Source organism: Impatiens glandulifera, chromosome 2 (assembly GCF_907164915.1).
Source record: "Impatiens glandulifera chromosome 2, dImpGla2.1, whole genome shotgun sequence".
NCBI classification, from domain to species: Eukaryota; Viridiplantae; Streptophyta; class Magnoliopsida; order Ericales; family Balsaminaceae; genus Impatiens; species Impatiens glandulifera.
The window spans coordinates 3,091,618-3,112,871 of NC_061863.1; the positions used below are offsets into that span (position 1 = coordinate 3,091,618).

The 21,254-nt window shown below is 27.2% G+C and overlaps 3 protein-coding genes across 3 annotated transcripts; 2 read left to right on the top strand and 1 right to left on the bottom strand.

Annotated features, from left to right (window-relative positions):
- Nucleotides 1–2,648: 2,648 nt before the first annotated feature.
- Nucleotides 2,649–3,996, top strand: LOC124925536 (transcription termination factor MTERF9, chloroplastic-like). Its single transcript, XM_047465572.1, has one exon. It carries the CDS (start codon nt 2,803–2,805, stop codon nt 3,934–3,936), a length of 1,134 nt encoding a protein of 377 aa, XP_047321528.1. The 5' UTR covers nt 2,649–2,802; the 3' UTR covers nt 3,937–3,996.
- Nucleotides 3,997–4,860: 864 nt separating this feature from the next.
- Nucleotides 4,861–6,434, top strand: LOC124926761 (transcription termination factor MTERF9, chloroplastic-like). Its single transcript, XM_047467049.1, has one exon. The coding sequence runs from the start codon at nt 5,039–5,041 to the stop codon at nt 6,218–6,220; it is 1,182 nt and encodes a 393-aa protein (XP_047323005.1). The 5' UTR covers nt 4,861–5,038; the 3' UTR covers nt 6,221–6,434.
- A 4,497-nt stretch (nt 6,435–10,931) lies between these two features.
- Nucleotides 10,932–12,512, bottom strand: LOC124927668 (protein DOWNSTREAM OF FLC-like). The gene is made up of 2 exons (XM_047468123.1): nt 12,333–12,512; nt 10,932–11,412 (listed from the first exon to the last, which is right to left on the bottom strand). Exons 1-2 carry the CDS (start codon nt 12,502–12,504, stop codon nt 11,087–11,089), a joined length of 498 nt encoding a protein of 165 aa, XP_047324079.1. The 5' UTR covers nt 12,505–12,512; the 3' UTR covers nt 10,932–11,086.
- Nucleotides 12,513–21,254: the final 8,742 nt, after the last annotated feature.

Below are 21,254 nucleotides of genomic sequence, written 5' to 3' on the forward strand. Positions count from 1 at the left end.
AAGCCTAATAAACGACCTACAATGACTAAAGTCATAAAGGATTTGGAATCATTGGTTGATAGGCTCAATTTTTCAAGGTGAGGAAGAGTTCACATATATTATAGTGACTTTGGTTTCAATTTTATTTCCATTCTTTTGCTCAATTTTTTTTACTAGTTCTTATTATCTTTTTCTTAGTGTGCCTTCCAACCCGACAACCGTCCAAGGAACCAACCTAGATTTGAGAAGAAATCGCGAGAAGTTAGCTGCAGATGATCCGATATCTAGATCCAAAGCCTCCTCGTCCTCGACCCCTCTTCAAAACTCAATTGAGAAAAGAAAGAAAGTAGGATGGAATGAAGAGATAATTATATTTGGGAAAGATAAAAAAAATCAAGCTGTAATTTTAGATTCGTCAATCAATTTTTTTGAAATAGGTGAGAAAGCAACTGAAGAAATTCTGAATTTCTTTAGTATTTGATTAACCAACTTGAAACAAAAACTCATATCTTCATATAAAAATGAAGCTTTATGAACCCTAGTCTATTGTTTTATGTGTGTTCATTTCATATTTATAGTTTGTTTTGAAGAGCTTTTCTAAACTCTACAAAAATTGGTTTGTTTTGGGTGTTAATCTATGTTCCACTTTTTTTTTTTAAGTTTTTATTATGTCTATGTACCATAATTCATAGCCTTTTGGAAATGTGATTTTAGGTATTTGTTCATTTCTTGTCCATTCACAATGAGATGATCTCTATAGGATTTTTTAAATGTTACAAATTTTTTTTTGGACTAATATTCAGTTTTTTTTTCTCTATCAAAAATAATAATATCCCACCAATTAACTAAATGTATTTTTATTAGTCAAAATAATTATGGGAAGAAATTTGGGAGAGGTATATGGATAGTGACACGTCATTCTCTTCTTCATTCCCTATTCCAAATTCGATTGTCCTATCACTTCTCTTTTAAAAATATAATTTATAAAAAAATATTCATATAAAAGTTTTGATAAAGATAATTGATTCATGTAACAATTTTATGTTAATAAATGCATTTCTCTATGTAACCTCGATCAAGATATAGTATACCTGCATCTTTTTACAAAGTTTCTAAACAAATCCATATAATATGTCATTTGAACCAAATAAAAAAAATTATGACTTAAAAACAAGTTCAAGACAGTGTAATTTATAATTTTTTAAACAATTAATTGAATTGTATACCACAACTAATATATTAGTTGTGGGGGTACTGTATTTAAACTATTACTTTTGTTAACAAAATTTCTTAATAGAGAGTTTATAATTAAAGATTTGGAAAATTCTTAATTTTATAATTTTATCGCATTAGCGTTGGTTTATGTAAATAAATACATTCTTTTTGTCTTTTATATATATTTTTTAATTGAATTAACTTAGTGAATTATGTTTTAATTATGTCTTAGTTAGAATTAAGTAAACATTGATTAATTTTATCAACATAAATTGCTAGACAAAAAACACATTCAAATTCAACCTCATACAGTGAGTTATGATTTGGAGGTTAGAATATTTGTGTAATAGGAGTGAAATTAGAATTGAAATTGGTAATAAAATTTTAATTTCCATGAAATTGATATTAAATTATAATACAATTCATATGTTTAGGAAAATTATAAAATTATAATTCAATCTCAATTATATGTTTGAAAGAAATAATATAATAAAAATAATTTTAATATATATATATATATATTATTTATTTGATTAAAATATTAGTTTGACACAACCAATTAAGATAATTCAAGTATAAGTTTTTTTTTAAAATTTTAATTTTCATTAAAAAAAAATATTGATTCTACGTATTATTTTCATAAATTAAAAATAATATATCTGTTTAAAATTTTAACTCCTTAAATTTAAAAACAAAATATATGTTAACGTGTTAACTTTTTAAATTAAAATATATATATTAGAATATTAGCTTACTAAATAAAAAAAAGACATTATATTTTAACATCCAAAATTAAAAAAAATAAGTATGGATTGAAATCGTGTTTTAAATGACAAAACAAAAAGTTATTTTATTGAAAAAACATAAAAAAAATTGTAATTACAATTTCGACATAAAACGATTGAAATTGAGAACTATAAAATTACATCGGATCCAATTTCATTAGAATTCTAGTTCCAATGTCAATTACAAAATTACTAAACACCCTTAACTTTGTTTATGCTAAGGTTAAATTCATTGAACATAATGTAGTTTATCGAGTCGACAAATATTGTCTATGTAATTCTTGATACACCAAAAGAAAATAATTGAAAGCCTCAAACAAGTTATAACAAAAAATTAAACAAATTATATATTATCCTAGCAATACTAATGAATCGCAAATTAAATAGGAAAATACTAGTCTACTATATTTTTTTTATGTTCTAAGACTCTAAAAAACTTTTTTTGTAATGACATTAAATCTGCTTAAGATATTGGAAAATAATTTATAAAAAAAAACAAAAATGAAAAAAATTTAATGTTTAAAATATTATAAAAAAAAGTTAAATATTTTAGTTAATAATTATTTAAAAATAATTTGTATAAAAGAGTTTGAAATTATTTCCAAATAAACATGAAACAATACAAAAGTGAGATTTTATCCTCTAAAACCCTAATTTTAGGAAACGCAAAGCTCTACCCGAAGTCACTGAACCAGAATCAGTTTTAGGGCGTCCGATTGTCGCCGTCGCCGTCGTCGTGTAGAAGCTCCAGTTCGTCAGGCAAGGATTCATTTCTCTCTGTTCTTCCTTAAATCACATTTGTATACCTTTAATCTCTTGAGACATGACTAAATATATCTACAAATCAATCATTTCTAACTCTCTCATGAAGAATTTGAACCAATCTACTTTCTTCAGACATCACATTTCCTTTTCTAATACAAACTTCTCCACATCTGCATCTTCGCCTTCTCGATCTGTTAACCGCGTTATCGCCGCAGAGTACTTGAATACACATCACAATTTCCCCCCAGAGTTCAAATCGAAGCTCTCATCCATTTACCGATCAATAGATCCAGATAAGTGCGACTCAATCATCTCAATTTTTAAAAACAACGGATTCTCCCAGACTGATTTGGAGCGAATCGTATGCCGAAAACCTAGCATTGTTGCTGCAAGCCCTAACAAAACAGTCGAGCCCAAAATCAAGCTTTTCCTCGACTCCGGTTTCTCTCCCGCAGAAACAGCAGACCTAATTGTTATTGATCCCGGGATTTGGAGTCGCAGCACAGATCATCTTTCCTCCACAATTGCCAAATTGAAGGAAATCTTTGACTATGATACCAGTAGAGTTCACATGTTTCTGAAAATTGGGCGATTTCCCTCCACTTGTTTGGAGAAGTATTTGATACCCAACATAAAATTGTTACAGAGTTTTGGAATTGAAACAGAGCAGATTCAGCGATACATTCCGAAGAGCCCGAGACACTTTTGTTCAAGAACAGTGAAGATGATGGAACTTGTTAAGAAGGCGGAGGGATTGGGTATCAGTAGGAATGGCAAAATGCTTCTTCCAACAATGAGAACTTTAAGTTCACTTTCTAAAGGTAGTTGGGAGAGAAAATTGAGGGTTTTCAGAGGTTTAGGTTTTAATGAAGATGAAATTGCTCATATGCTTAAGAGGATGCCATTGGTGATTAGTGTTTCAGAAGGAAAGATTAAGGATATTACAGAGTTTTTAGTTAGTAGTGGTGAAGCTAACGTTTCTACGATTGCAAGATACCCTTTTGTGTTGATGTTCAGTTTGGAAAAGAGATTGAAGCCTCGGTTTCAGGTGCTGCAAGCTTTGAAGAGTAAGCGTTTGATCGATGAGAAACATACTTTGTTAACTGTTTGCAAGTTAACGGATGCCTACTTTGTGAGTAAATTTTGTGTTCTTCTTCCTCAATCAGAAGATGGAACTTTATTGTGTTCTTAATCTGGCATAGTGTTGAATAGAACTGAATTTAACTGAGTAACTTTATTGTGTTCTTTTGTTCCAACTGGAATTTGGTGTTCTATAGGTATGTTGTATGCTTTCTTATTCAATACAATATGCTAAGAGTTGTGTTGAAAAATCAAATGTCACAAAAATGTTTTTTTACTTGAGGTTGAGATAGTTTCTTAAATTAAAAAAAAATGTTTTATATGACAATATGATATTCATATTCAAATGTGAAAAAACCTTTGAAATATGCAAAGGTTGAAAATATTCTATTTCTTTATATATTTTCGAATGTTTTAAAATAATACAATTCAATAATAATAATTAATCAAAAAAATTAATGTGTGAATAGAAATAAGTATAGATGGAAGTTGTCCTTTGGTATATAAATCAAAATTCACAATTGAATTGTTCGGAATGCAAAATTCTAAACTGATCATTCGTACATAAAAAAAAAATTACTAAATAATATAATTATCCATTAAAACTCTTGATTTAATTAACTTATTATTTTATTTTTGTTATTTGAGAGTGTACAGATTTAAGAAAAATATCATACAAGTTAAAACTAATTTTGTTCTCAATTAAAACTTGTGGTGGGGTAATAACAAAATAAGTATATTTTGTTCTCTGAATTTTGAATAGAAAAATTATAAATATTTTATTAATTTGAATTAAATAATGTTTTTCAATATATTTTAATTAAATATAGCAATTAAATAAACGGCAGATTGATTATAGAGATGCAGAATATAAGAAGAAAAATAATCGTTGTTAGATAAAAAGAAAAATAATCGTTGTTAGATAAAAAGAAAAGGTTAATAATGACTATTTTAAGAGTATTTGGTCAAATTGAAATATTTCTATTAAGTTCAGGGTAAATCGTTAGCTTTTATACTATAAAACCCTACATATCGGAAGAACCATCGGAACAGAGACAGTTTGAGCGTCTAATCGTCGCCGTTGCCGTCGCCGTAGAAACTCCAGATCTCACTCCTCCGGTCAGGCAAGTCTTCATCTTCTCCATCCTTTTCATTTCCTAATCATAGTTTCGTTAATCACCGGCACAAATTCGCAAACCAGAAGCAATTGAGCCATGATTACACATATCTGCAGAAACTTCATCTCTTACTCTATCCAAAACAGTAAGAACCATTCCAGTCTCTTCACACTCCACAGTTCTATCTCTCTTAGAAACTTCTCATCATCCTCATCCTCATCCTCAACCTCTCATCCTCCTTCTAGATCTGACAGTCGTGTTGACGCCATCGAATACTTGAATACTCGTCACAACTTCTCCGCGGAGATCGCATCGAAGCTTTCCTCAATTTGTCGCTCTATAGATCCAGAGAAATGCGACTCCGTAATCTCAATTTTCAAAAATAACGGATTCTCTCAAACTGATCTGGAGCGAATCGTAGTCCGGCGACCTAACATTATATCCGCAAGCCCGGACAAAACTGTAGAGCCGAAAATCAAGCTATTTCTCGACTCCGGTTTCTCTCCAGCGGAGACTGCAGATCTCATTGTTATGGATCCCGGGATTTTGAATCGAAGCACCGATCATCTCTACACCACGATTGTCAAATTGAAGGAGATTTTAGGTCAGGTTGGTAAAGTCTACAAGTTTTTGAAAGTTGGTAGGTTTCCATCAGCTCCTTTGGAGAAGAATGTGATTCCAAATATCAATTTGTTAAAGAGTTTTGGAGTGAAAACGGAACAGATTCTTAGATACATGTCGAAATATCCAAGGAATTTCGTAGTTCGAACAGAGAAGATGATGGAACATGTGAAGAAAGCTGAGGTTCAATTAGGTTTCAATAAAGGGTGCAATATGCTTCTTCCAGCCATAAGAATCCTTGGTTCAATGTCAAAGGTGAAATGGGAGAGTAAATTGAAGGTTTTTAGAGGATTAGGTTTTAGAGAAGATGAAATAGGTCAAATGATAAGGAGAATGCCTCAAGTGGTTGGGGTTTCAGAAGCAAAGATGAAGGAGATAACACAGTTTTTAGTAAGTAGTGGAGAAACTGATTTGTCTATCATTGCTCAATACCCTATTCTGCTAATGTTCAGTTTGGAGAAGAGATTAAAGCCGCGTTTAGAAGTGCTTGAAGCTTTGAGGAGCAGGAAGAAGAAGAAGAGTAAGATTTTGGTTGTTGATAAACATAATTTGGTAACATTTTGCTTGTTGTCTAATGCTGATTTCATGAATAAAGTTGTTCTTCCTCATTCAGATATATTATCGCCTTCTTTATTGAATTCTAAATTGGAATTCTAGAATAGAATTGAACTTATCTTTCAGGGTTTTGGCTGGTTTAAAGTCACAAACTGGATGTGCTTCCAATTGCCAATCTATTGGTATGTTTTCTAATTCAATACAGACAGAATGACATCAAATTATTGAGTCCATTTTGAAACTATACATTTTTAGAATAAATTGTTTGTAGTTGTTCATTGGGTTATATGCCAAATGAAGTTGTAATTGGATTATCTTCTTATTTCTTTTAAATATGTATATAGTCGAATCTCAGCTCCTCATGACCCGTCATTTAAATTATTCATACTAAGAATTGAACTCGGAGACTTTTAAGTATGGGTTTTTGTTTTAATTGTTCTTTGGTTTATTTGAAAATTTATGATAAACAATGTGTTGGTGCTTGAAAAGAGTTGACTGTATGTTAGGTTGAGGCTCTTAATAATGGTCCAAATCAATCCATTCCACTCCACATCAAACAACCATCAACATGTTCAAGCTTACAAACATTTGTGAACTCACAAAATAGAAAGGCTAATAGAGAATTGGTTAATCTTGAAGTTCAAGGTATTGAATCATTACTCGGCGACAACCGTCTAATGACTCGTATATAAGGAATCCCATCACATTGGCGGAAAGTCTTGTTGACGCCATCCCATTGTGATGGGTGAGAATCACACGTGTTCGATCTCGCCCTGGATCTGTCTCCGCACAATCCCTCCTCGGACTGCTTACATGTTGATCGTGTAGGTCCCAGTCGAATCAGTCTTTCCTCCAATGCCATAAACAATTTCTTAAGTGGTCCTATCTTTGCATTCTATCTTCACTCTAGCACTTAATAATATGATCAATCATGAATAAATTACTAAATATACATCTACTAAATTGCGGATTCTGTTAAGTCGATTTTTTTAATAAATTTAAATACCATAATATTATGTGGATCATCCTGTGATCTTAAATTGGATTGAGGGGTTTTTTTGGTTTTAAATATTGTAATATTATGTAAGTTGTATTATGTGAAAATCTTATTTACAATGGATTAGATACCTTAGATATTTAGTTGTTTTTATTAAAAAAAAAATTGGATGCTAAACATATACATCTACCAATTCTTCATTTCACTAAAATAGTTTGATTTAATTCTAATCATAAAAATAAAAAATAAAAACGATAAAGAGATTATAATAATAAAAAAAATTGTTTTACCCGCTAGAAAAAAAAAAATATACATGATTATTAAGGAACACACTCTCTATTTTGACATCATTAGGTAGTTACACTTAGACAAGAAAATAATTATTTAATCATGTTTATATCTTAATTTTAATTATTTATAAATTAGGTAGGTAAAATATAAGTATTTATAATCATATTTATTATTTTTTAATATAATGGTATTACTAATAAATAATATATAATAAAATAAAAATTTATTAAAAAAATATTATTTAAAATCTATATACAAAAATTTAAATTAAACATAAGCTATTATATTTAAAAAAAATTATAATATTAACATATTTTAAATCTCACTACATATATAATTTTAAAATAAAATATATATTATTATATAATTTAAATAAAAATATATAATTATTTTAATATTATATTTATAACTTTATAAAAATATATTACATTTAAATAATAATTTTAAACTGAAACTAAATAAATATAAAATTTTCAAATAAATTTATTAAATTTATGAAAATATATATTTTAAATTTTTTGTATATAATATTATGTTATAATTGATAAACAATATACAATAAAATAAATTTAATTTATATATACTCAAAAAAAATTGTATCTATATTAAGTAAATTTATATTTAATAAAAAAATTATGATATAAGAATATACTTATTCAATATTGATTTATTATTAAAATAAACTGATATAAACATTAAATTATTATAAATATTTACATTAATTAGAAAATTGAAAAAAAAACATTTCTTCTAAATTTTCATTATTATTATTTTTTAATTTTCAATTTATAAATAAATAAAATTCTTATCTATCATACTACACTGTAATGGCAGCTAATGTCATTTAAATTAAAATTCAAACTTAACTAATCTCATGTCCCTTTTGTCAAATAAATAATTTAAATTACCAATACATAAAAAAAAAATTATTATACCAATCACTTAACTTTTCTTTGTAAAACTAAAAAGTAAAATATGATTCTATTTTAGGTTAATGCTGGTTTCCACTGATACCCTCGCATTCAATATTTAACAAATTTAACTCATACTCATTAGTCACCATAAAAATACTGAATCTATTAGGGTCACCACTTCCATCACATCCATGGTTAAAATGACAATAATGCATCTCAAAAATTAATTTTTTCTTTGCACGAAACAAATAGAAATACAAAAATTTAATTTAAAATTTATTAAACTTATTATATCGATTAATAATTATATATATATATATATATATATATATATATATAATATTTTGACAAAAAAATCATTCGATAAATCGTTAAGGAGCCGATAAATCATTTAAAAAAAATTGTAAACGTAAATAATATATCGAGCACGAGAAGAACTCGTACCGTGACTAATTATATAGTGGATAGATAAATTATTTGTGCTTAAAAAATTGTGAAACTATATTTATGCCCATAATATTTACTGTAATTATGAAAATATTTGTATAAGAAAATTGATTATCAAATATAAATATATCTTTTTTAATAATATTAAGGAAATAATTATTACTGACCTAAATGCCACCCTAGGGTCTCAAAACGTCTCAATTAATAAATAAAATTATATTTAATAAAAAATAATTTATGATAATTGTGATATAAGAATATACTTATTAATTTTAATTGATAAAATTTAAATTATTATAAATATTTATATTAATTAGAAAATAGGAAAACAATATTTTCTTTTAATTTTTCATTATTATTAACAGGGAAATTTATAATTATTAATATTTTTTTAGTAATATTCAATTTGTAAATGAATAAAGTTCTTGTACTACACTATAATGACACCTAATGTCATTTAAATCAAAATTAAACTTAACTAATAAATCTCATTTCCATTCTTGTCAAATAAATAAATAAAATTAACAATACATAAAGATTTATTATACCAATCTACTTTTGTAAAACTAAAAATTAAAATATGATTCTAACTTTGCATACATTTTAGGTTGATGCTGGCTTAACAAATTTAACTATGATACTTATTAGTCACCATGAAATGATTGAATCTGTTTAGGGTCACCATTTCCATTCCACTCACTCATGCTTCCTATTAAAATGATAATAATAAATCTCAAAAATCAGTTTTTTCTTTGCAAGAAACAAATAAAAAGAAAAATTTTTAATTTAAAATTAAATTTGTTATATCTTACTAATAATTAAATATACATATATATAATATCTTGACAAAAAATAATTTGATAAATAGTTAATGAGACGATAAATTGTTAAAAAAAAACTATAAATGTAAATTACCAATCACGAAAATAACTCTTGTCGTGACTAATTACGAGAAGTGTGATAAATTATTTGTGCTTAAGAAAATGTGGAACTCCATTCCTGCACATAATATTTATCCTAGTTATAAAAATATTTGCATAAGAAAATTGACTATCAAATATAAATATTTTTTTAAATAATATTAAGGAAGTAATTATTACTGACCTAAATGCCACCCTTTTTGATTGAACGTAATTAAAAGTTAATTCTAATTTAATTACTTATTTTCTTTTGTTACTTTTTAGAAAAAAAATAGAAATGAACCACATAGTATCATCATTTTAGCTCGTGATATTCTTTTTAAAAATAAAAACCAACCAAAATTTGTAATCTCTTAATCAATGTTTCAATAAATGAGGCATATAAGAATTTTTGGTTCAATGTGAAATGTGAAATGGGAGAGTAAATTGAAAGTTTTCTAAGGATTAGGTTTCCAAAAAGATGAAATAGGTCAAATGATAAGGAGAATGTTTCAAATGATAACACCGTCTATATAGTTAGTAGTGGAAAAACTGATTTGTCTATCATTGCTCAATACCCTAATATTCTTCTAATGTTCAGTTTGGATAAGAGATTAAAGTCACGTTTAGAAGTGCTTGAAATTTTGAAGAGCAGGGAGAAGAAGAAGAGTAAGCTTTTGGTTGTTGATAAACATAATTTGGTAACATTTTTCTTGTTGTCTAATGCTGATTTCATGCATAAAGTTGTTCTTCCTCATTCAGATATATTATCGCCTTCTTTATTGAATTCTAAATTGGAATTCTAGAATAGAATTAAGCTTTTCTTTAAAAAATTTGGCTGGTTTAAACTCACAAACTAGATGTGCCTCCAATTGTCAATCTATTGGTATGTTTTCTAATTCAATATATAGATAGAATGACCTCAAATTATTGAGTCCATTTTGAAACTATACACTTTTTAGGATAAATTGTTTGTAGTTATTCATTGGGTTATATGTCAAATGAAGTTGTAATTGGATTATCATCATCTATATATATATATGCATATAGTTGAATCTTAGCTCCTCTGACAATGAGTGTTATGACCTGTCATTTCAATATAAGTTATTTTCAGTGCGAATCGAACTTGGAAACATTTAAGCATGTTTTTCCTATAATCATGATGATTTGCTTTATAGTCTATTTGATTTCTTGTTTCCGTTTGTTTGGCTTATTTGAAAATTTATAATAAACAATATATATATTGCGCTTGAAAAGAGTTGACTGAATGACTCAATTTAGTAATTTATTATTAATTTGGTTAGGTTGATGTTTTTAATAATGTTCCAAATCAATTCATTCCACATCAAACAAGCATCAACTTGTTCAAACTTGCAAATATTAGGGAACTCGCAAAATAGAAAGGTTAATAGAGAATTGATTAATCTTGAAGCTCAAGATATTGACTCATGACTCGTCGACAACCGGCTAATGACTCATATCTAAGGAATCCCATTGCATTGGCGAAACGTCTAGTTGAAGCCATCCCATTGTGACGGGTGAGAATCACACGCGTTCGATCTCGCCCTGGATCTGCTTCCGCACAATCCCTCCTCGGGCTGCTTACAAGTGTCACTTCACATATTTGGTCTTCATGATCTTCATCAATGTCGATCTTGTAGGTCCCGGTCGAATCAGTTGTTCCTCCGATGCTATAAACAATTTCTTGACTGGTCCTGTCTCTGCATTCTATCCTCACTCTCGCACCTATGAATACAATGAATTTTGAATAAATAACTAAATATACATCTAACAAAATTTAGCTGCTAAATAGGATTAATAACAATTTTAGCTAGACTAGGATGGTTGATTGTATTAAGTCGATTTTTTTGGATAAATTTAAATATAATAATATTATGTCGGTTAGAGTATGATCGTGAATTGTATTGAGTTGGTTCTTTGAATAAATTTAAATATCGTATAATTATTTTAATATTTTTTATGAAAAATTTATGTTTAATGGATTTGATGCATCAGATATTTGGTGGTTTTATAATTCTTTATTTTTTTTTGATATATCATCATATAAATTTTAACCATCCATGTTCTAATATTTTAATATGTTTGTAAATTAATATTAAAATAATTAATAAAATAAAATCTAAGTACAAAATATCAACATAATAATAATTTCAATTATTTTTTTATTAAATGAAAACATAATTATCAAGCTTATAAATATTAGTAACCAATAATAATTATTTAAAATATGTTTTGACTAAATAAATATAATAAAAATTAAAATATTTCATTTAAATATAATATAATATTAAAAATTATAAATATAACTTCTTTTTATTCATACTTATTCTAATAAGTCATGTTATTAAAAATAAACTTAGAAATTTTAATATTTTTTTACGTTGTAATTATATTTCAAACTTTAATAAATCAGTTTTATTAAATAAAAACGTTTTATCCTGCCATGTATCTATCAATTGAATAATTTAAATATTCATCCTTAAATCATGTTTTCATTTTCTTATTTATTAAACAAATTTAATAGTAAATTAAAATAGACAAATCTAGGCTAGCTATACAAGTTTGTTTCACTAAAAAAATATTTAATTTAACCATAAAATAAAAAGTGAGAAAAATATGAGAATAATAAAAAAATATAGTTTTACCTGCGATGTATCTAGTTGTGAAGGGAGTCTCGAAGCCAGCGCGACATATGTCGCAGTAAACCCGACCCTCCACCGTTAGCGGTTCTTCAAGTGGCCTGGCCAGGACGACAAAGAAATTCAGTGGCCATATTAGAAAAAATATCACCATGATTATTAGTGTTGTAATTGTCATTTTGCAATTCTAAGTTTATATAATTTTGATAGGAATTTGTTTCCTTTATATAGCTAAATTGGACACAAGCTAGCTTAGAAAGTAAGGTAATATGATTAAAGTAGTGAGAGTACTTGATTACAAAGAGCACGCCTTGTTTTACATCATTAGTTAGTTACACTTTGGCTTTGTTTGAGGAATTGGTTATTGTTTTTTTTATCCTAAATTCAATATATCATTTTAACTATCTAATTAATCTCTTTATCTATTAAAATATTAAAATTATCCTCTATTTTTTTAATATTAATTATTTTTTAAAAGGTAGAACTGCTATAATAATTTGGTCATACATTTTTTAAAACAGATTTTTTTAATTGGATGAAACATTCGACAAGAGAATACTTGATTATATTACAAGGAGAATGACTATATATAATGTTTAGCTAAAAAAAAAAATAATTTAACCTTTTTTTTAAACGATAATTCTAAGTCACGTATCTTTGCTTAAAAACTATTTATTTCTACCTTCATGATTTCAAACCATTTTGGAATTCGGCTATATCTGAATTTGACACTTTTTTTTTCTTTCAATAATTTGATTTGAATACAATTATAAAATATTATATATATATATATATATATATATATATATATATATAATTTTTTAAAATAAGTTTTATAGTAAATATTATTTTATATTAGATTCTTATATTTATATTTAATATATATAAATGTTTAATTAAATAAAAGATATTATATGAGTTTGTAATTCTAATTTTAAATTGTATTATTATTATTATTATATATTTATATGATAAATGTTTGAAAATATTTAATTTATATATATATATATATATAATTAAATAAAAGTTATATCATATTATATTATATTATATTTTTTCGTTAAATTATATATTTTTTTATATATTTTATTGAGTTTTATAACAATATTATTTTATATGTGTAACCCTGAAATCACTTTTTCTGAAAAAGTTGGAGATTCGAAAAAATTTAACTCCGATTTGTGTGTCACAAGTATTTTAATAAAATATTATTTAAAATTTTATATAAAAATAAATATTTAAAATTTTAAAATTAATTATAACAATAATTAATTTTTAAGATCAATTTTAAATAACTTTCTGGATTTAAAATAATCAAATCATAATTTGATTAAAAAAAGTATTGTATTTTAAATTAATTTAAAAATTATTCATTTGATAAAAGAGTTGCCAATTAATTTTTAATTTAAAATTAATAAAATATTTTATATACGTATATAAATGTATATTTAATCAATATGTTTTTTAAAGTCCGATGTTTGATGATATTCGGGAAAAGGATTTCGTACTATATCCTCTATGTCCGTTAAAGAATGGTCTATACTTATAAAATTTTGACTTTGAAAAATTGATTTTATTATATTTTATCTAACCAATTATTTTTCAAGTCTTAACATGTACATATTTTTCGTGCATTTAAAATTGTATAATTATATTTAAATGTTGGTACTTCGATGACGATGATTATCGAGAAGTGTACTTGAAAAATACCAGCTTAAGATGTTATAATTTAAAAATAAATCCAAGTCCTTACTAAAAATATTTTGAAATTATTTTTTTTTGTTTTTAGATTTTTAGAAAATAGTTTGGAGCTTATAAATAAAAAACAATTTAAAAATAAAAATCCCAAACAAGTAAGCCCTAGGATCGGTCCTCTCGGTCGAGGGTGTTAATTCCTCGATCGCGTGCGTTAGACCCTCATTTAGGTGTGAGAGGTCCTCGACCAAGGCTAAGACTCCTCGGTCGGATGCGAGAGCCTTCGATCGAGTGCGGAGGATCCTCAATCGGGGGATATAATTCTTTGATCAAGGCTAGAATTCTTCGGTCGTGTGTTGGGGAGTTCTCGGTCGGGGCTAAAATCCCTTGGTCGAAAACCACGTCGGCTTGTTTTGTCGGTAAAAAATCAAGCCAAGGCTTAAAAATCCCTCGGTCAAAAATCCCTCGGTCGGGTGTGGAGTTTCACGGTCGAGTGTAGGGGAGAGTTTGATTTTCTCGGTTGGAAATCAAACTCAACTATGATCCTCGGTCGAACACGAAGAACACCAAATTGCAGGTTTGGTGATTTCGATTGGAGTCTCCGTTCTTCGATATGAAAGGACGTGGAGCCTCGTTCTTCGATCGGGATTATGTTCCATTCAATATAATAGTTTTCAAGCAAAAAATAGGATTCTGATTTTTAGGGTTTAATAGAGTTTAAGGAACTTGTCAATAGCTTCCTTATACCTCATAAGATCAAATAAAACCAAAATATGAACACTGACGGTCTAATTCTAACCAATTCAAGAACTAAAATTTTTATTTTCATAAAAAATTTAGTTTTTGATTAGACATGATCGAGAATTCTTGAAATTGGTCTGAATATACTCTTAACATCCTTAGAAATGTGTTGGTAAGTTTTTTGGGTCACTTTTCTTGAGTTATAACTCAAGAACAAAAACCCAATTTTAAAAATTTTTAAAATCAAATTTGGGTACTTTTGATTTGGATTGATTGATTCAAATTAGTTTCGATAAAAAGCTTGTAAATGATCATACAATCGTTTTCCAAATCAAGAAATTGAACAAACAAGCAATATAGAAAACTGGTCGAACTGAAATATAAAAATTTCAATTTGAATTCATAAGTTGAATTACAACATGATTGGAAACTTATAGTGAGTTGGAGAGCACTCCTGAACTCTTTTAGCAGCTTTGTGATTACATAGAATCGAGTATTAAAACCTTATACAAAATTTCGAAATTTTCAAGAAGAGCTTGAAAATTTTAACGGCGGATTTCGTATGGAATGGTTTGAAAGCTTGGGATTTTGATCCTTGTATTCAGTTTGCCTAAGGGGTATTTATAGTCTCCTCAGGTCGGTTCATCGATCAAGTTGATCGAATTTCAGACAAAACATCATTAATTGCTTTTTTTTTGCTCTTCATCCAACTTGATCTTCTAGGTTATAATTGTTCCTATTATCGTAGGTAACATAATCACTAGGTTAGGGTGATCATTTCAGCATTTGAATCAATGAATTTAGTTGAATAATGACCGAGTTCAACTTTTGAAAAATCAAAAGTTTTGGCCGATCATCATTGTAGTTCGTCGCGAGGAAGAAGACAACAAGAGGACGAAACATCGTCGTTTTGGGCAGAAATGAGAATGACTGGGCGTTCCGTCAGCGCTTTGTTGTGTCTGGGCGTTCTGTCAACGTTTAGACTAACGGCGTTGAGGCGCATGTTAGTTGATCCGCTGCTTTGTGAACACGCGTCTCTTCGATTGCAACAGGCGATGCGTCTAGCTATTGGGCGTTAGATGATATTCTAGCGTATGGCTTTACAAAAAAACCGGAAAACCGATAACTGAACTAGACCGATAGCTTACCAGTTTCATTTTGCCGGTTTATTAGTTAATTAGTTCTAACGGTTCCGGTTAACTGGTTTTTTTACCTATTAAACGATTCGGTTTTCGGTTGAACTATTTTTCTAACGGTTTAACCGATAAACTGGTAATAATTTAATCACATATATATTTATATTAGTTATTTTGTAATTATTAGATATATTATAAATATTATTTAATAATCTATATATTTGTTATTATTAAAATTATAATTATAATTTGTATAAAATTGTTTTAATTTATTTTTAATTTATATGACTATTAGTTTAAAAATGGAGACTTTTAAAAATATTACATTGTTATAATAACATAATATATTATATAATATTTCTAAATATATCTATAAAATATTATTATAATATATTATATTATAACAATAATATAATATATTATAACATAGATAAAAAAAAATTGGAGAATAGTAAAACAGGCGCAAACAAGGATTTTGAAAATATATTTAATAAGTTTAATACTTAATTTAAGAAATTGACTTATCGGTTCACGGTTAAACCGGTTAATCGACCGAAACTAGTAAAACCAAAATCGGATAAACCTATACCAATATTGGTTGGTTAACCGGATTGTAAAATAAAAGATAAAACTGAACTTAACCAGAACCGTTTAACCGACCGGTTGAACACTTTTATTCTAGCGCTCATATGATATTTTGATGGTTGTAGAGTTTACTGCACTGGATTTTCTCAATTTCGACTATAACAGATCACAATCATTTTCAGCTTTAGGGCTTTGTAATCCCCGAAAAAACCCTCATTTCGGTTTCCGCGAAAATCTCGAGGTTCAAGAATTTCAACCTCGATTTACATGTTAGAAATCTTCTTTTTAAAATAAAACATTATTTTAAAAGATTTTTTAAGTGATTCCTGACCACTTTTGAAATTAATTAAAACTAATTAATTTTGGGTTCAATTTTAAACAATCTAGGGATTTACCGTACGAATTACAATTTGATTTTTAGAATATCCGTTGTTTAAATTATTTAGAAATAATTAATTTAAAAGATTATTTATTTGAAACTGAATCGCTAATTGATTTTTTAAAATCAATAAAAATGGCATACGTATACAAACTTATTGACCATAGTTTCTTTTAGTTTGTAGTTTAGTAATACTCGGGAAAGAGCTTTCGAGCTTCATCCTCCGTACCCGTTTTAAAACGGTCTCTACTTATAAATTTGGATTTTGAAAATCAGTTGTATAACGTTTTAGTTTTATCGATTATTCTCCCAATTCTAAGCATGCATAAGGTTTGTGCGGTATTTAAATAGCTATAAAACAATTATTTAAATGCTGACACTTATTGCTGATGATAACTTAGTGAGGAAAGTACCTGAAGAATATATGTCATTTAAAAGTATTAGGACTTAAACATAAATCTTAAACAGGCCTTTATCAAAATAGTTTTGTGGATATCCCAAAAATATTTTGAAATCATTTTCTAACTTTTCGGGATTTTTAAAAAATAGTTTGAGGTTTCAAATTTACAAAATTAATTTTGGAATTTTGAAAATTGAACCAAACAGGCCTATAACCAGTGTCTTAAGTCATGGGTTTGTTTTATCGGTCAAGGTCCAAGATCCTCGGTCGGACCCATCAGTCCGGGTTAAGAAGCCTCGGTGAAAGTGTTAAGAACTCTCAATCCTTGGCTAGGATTATCGGTCGGGATGTAAAACTACTTATCTTGGGTTATCCCTAGGCTAACTTTATCCGTTCTAGGTTTGAGAATTCTCACCCGTGGTCGATATTCCTCGATCCTAGGTTTCAGAGTTCTCAGTCATAGGTCCAACCTCTTGGTCGGATGTAAAAATCATCGGCCAGACCTCTCGGTCCTAGATGAAGAACATCGGTCAGACCTTTCGGTTCTCAATGAAGAACATTGTTCGGACATGTCGGTCATATGTTAAGTTCTTGATCGAACCTCTCGGTCCTCGGTCGAACCTATTGGTCCTCAAGAACACCAACATTTCAGGTTTTGCAATTTTGATGGATTCTTGGATTCTTCGATCCAAGGGCCTAGGTAGCTTTACAAAGCTCCCAAGAACATTTATAACATCACCCCAATGTATCAATCGACCTGGGTGATGATCAATTTGTTCAAAATAGTTTGTAGCAAAAAATCGAGTTTTTGGTTTTAAAGTTGTTTTGGAGTGTAAGAAGCTAGCCAATAGCTTCCTTATACTCCATATACTTGATTAATACCAAAACAAGAACAATGGGTGTTCGTTTGGACCAATTCAACAACTCAAAAATTTCAATTATTTCGAATTTTTTTTATTTAAATCAATCATGATTCAAACAGTTGCCCAACATCATTAGAAATATATTGGGATGATTTATGGACACTTGTTCTTGAGGAATAACCCAAGAATAGCAAACCCGTTTTTGAATTTTTCAAATTTAAATTTAGATTTTTTGTTTAAGGTTGATTGATTGATTTTAGCATAAAGAAAAAGTTTGTAAATGATTTTAGGATCAATTTCCAATCATAAAATTCAGCAATCACACAATATACAAACTTATGAAAACTGAATTATTAAATTTCAAATTCAAATTGGAAGTATGAATTAAAAGATGATTGGAAACATATCAAAGATTTGAGAACACTCCTTAGACCTTAGGGAAACTTTTAGGATGCGTGGATCCAAGCTTTAGAGACTTATGCAAAGATTTCGAAAAATCCAAAAGCTTGAAGCTTTAATGACGAATTTCGAATTTCTTTTGATTTAAAGTTGAGAGTGAATCTCTTGGCTTCAGATTTGTTGAAGGAGGTTATTTATAGCCTCCCGAAGTCGATTGGATGACTCAAGTGGATCGAATTAGTCAAAAACCATTAATGGCGTTTTGGATGTTCTTCATTCCACTTGCTGGAATAGGCAGTAATTATGTCTATGGTGATAGGAGAAATGATCACCATGGTAGGGTGATCATTCCACCTTTCGAATCAGTCGAAATGTTTGACTATCAGTTGTATTCCACTTTTGGGAAATCAAATAATGGGACTTCATCCTTATCTTCTCCAGCGATCGCTACGAATAAGACAGTGGAGGACAAAATGACACCGTTTGAGCATTTTTTGGCGGGCGCAGAGCGTTCCGTCAGCGTTCTGTGAAGACGCGGGAGTTCTGTTGCATTTTTATTGACGGAGTTAATGTCCGCGTTAGCTAATCGGGTGCGGCGCGGGCGCGCGTTCTTTCGTTGCAGCGGGTTACGCGGACAGCCTAGGAGCATTGGATGACAATCTAGCGCTCATCCATCGGTTGTGTTTTCGGCTGTAGTTTCCTCTCCGAGTTTTGGCTACACCCGATTATTGATTTTATTTTTATTTTAAAACCTTAAATATTTTTTAAATTAATTTTTTTCACCTTTCTTGCTTTAATTTTGATTTTTTAAATACATAAAATATTAAAATAAATATGATAAATATTTTTCTATTTTTTATGTTTATTTTAGGGTTAAATAAATAATTTTATGGATGAAATGAGTAACTCATTTCATCATAAATTATTCATTTTAATTACTTGATTTTTTCTAAAATTATTTTATGATAAAATGAGTATTTATCTAAAATAATTTTATTTTTTATTTTAGCCATTTTTCTTAATTAATTAAATTTTAATTATCACAATAATTAATCTAATTAATTGTTTTAATTAGATTTTTGACTTTGAGGTTAATTATTTTAATTTTTGTTATTCGGAAATAAATTAAAATAATTATTTTAATTTTATAAATTGGGTATATAAATTTTTAGTGCCTACAATGTTTGAAATTGATTTTTTTTTTCATCCCTTTGTGCCTACAAAATATATAAAATATTTTAAATAGTCATAATATTTAATTTTCCTATTTATTATTTATTATTTTTATTTTGGAGTTTTATGAATAATTAATTTGGAATAAAATAGATACAACATTTAGCCTAGATTAATTAACTTAATTTTTTTTATCCTTGAAATTAATTTGAAATAAAATGAATACAAAATTTATCTCAAATTATTTATTTATTTATTTTTCTTTTATTTTAATAAATTGAAATTTAATTATTATAATAATTATTTCAATTAATTATTTAATCATATTTTAGCTTTAATTTATATTGAATTTATTTATTTAAAATAATTATTTTAAAATTTATATACTGAGTAGTAGGCAAATATTTTAGTATTTATAATATGAGATTATAATATTTAAATTTATTATATATATAATTAAATAAAAGATATTACATATGTTTGTAATTTTAATTTTAATTTTTTTTCTTTTTCTCTTTTTGTTCTTTAATTGTTTGATTAAGTTATTTAATACTAATAACTTAAATTCAAATTTTGATTTTTATATTAAAATATACTATATTAAAAAATTAATATAATTTGATTTTTTTATTATAATTAATAACATTATTGTAATTATATATATATATATATATATATATATAAATTAATATATATATGTTATCTTATAAATAAAGATAACTTATCAAGATTATTCTGTATTTAATAATTTTTAAGAAAAAACACATTTTTCCTATTTACACACATATAACTTACTGTATCTCATTTTAGTCTTATGTCAGCATATTTTCTCCTTTAAAAATGAATTATTAAAACTTTCTCTCAATTCAAACATCCTTTAATATATTTACCATAACTGATTGTCATTTTATTGTTATATCATCATACATGACGAATGCCATTTTAGTCTTATAACGCGTCTCAATTCAAATTAATTATCCCATATATATACCACAACCTTTGACACAACCATTAACCGTTAAATTATTTGTGAGGGTTGAATTCAACTTATACATATAGATAATTATATATAATTATATATATATATATATATATAATTATCTATAGTTTATGTTTTAAAATTATAATAAATAAGTTTTTTTTAAATATTATATAGATTATAAATTAATTTATATAAATATAATTATTATGTATATATAATTATATAGATTATAAAATAATTCATACAAATATAATTATTTATTAAAAAAATAAAAATAGTAATAACCAATTTAATAAATATAAAAATTCACTCCTCTAGTCTAACAAGTCTAACAGTCAAATTAATTAATTTGTTGTCCCATTTTTTTAAATTATTTTGAATTTAAAATATATATTGATAGGCATATTTTATAACTAATTTTATATATATATATAATGATTAAATACTGCAATTTGGACGGTAACCTAATGTAGCCAAATTGTAATAAAAAAGATTCACAAATGTATGGTTTTGATTAGAGTGGGTGATATGGCATTGTTTGAATTCTGGAGCTTTGTTCAAGCCAAGCTGTTTAC

Bases quoted from the DNA above. Each gene is read 5' to 3' on its own strand.
- LOC124925536 (XM_047465572.1), top strand. From the start codon at position 2,803: ATGACTAAATATATCTACAAATCAATCATTTCTAACTCTCTCATGAAG.
- LOC124927668 (XM_047468123.1), bottom strand. From the start codon at position 12,504: ATGACAATTACAACACTAATAATCATGGTGATATTTTTTCTAATATGG. The intron at 11,413-12,332 runs GTAAAACTATAT...TTGTATTCATAG, and splicing joins CACAACTAGATACATCGCAG to GTGCGAGAGTGAGGATAGAA.
- LOC124926761 (XM_047467049.1), top strand. From the start codon at position 5,039: ATGATTACACATATCTGCAGAAACTTCATCTCTTACTCTATCCAAAAC.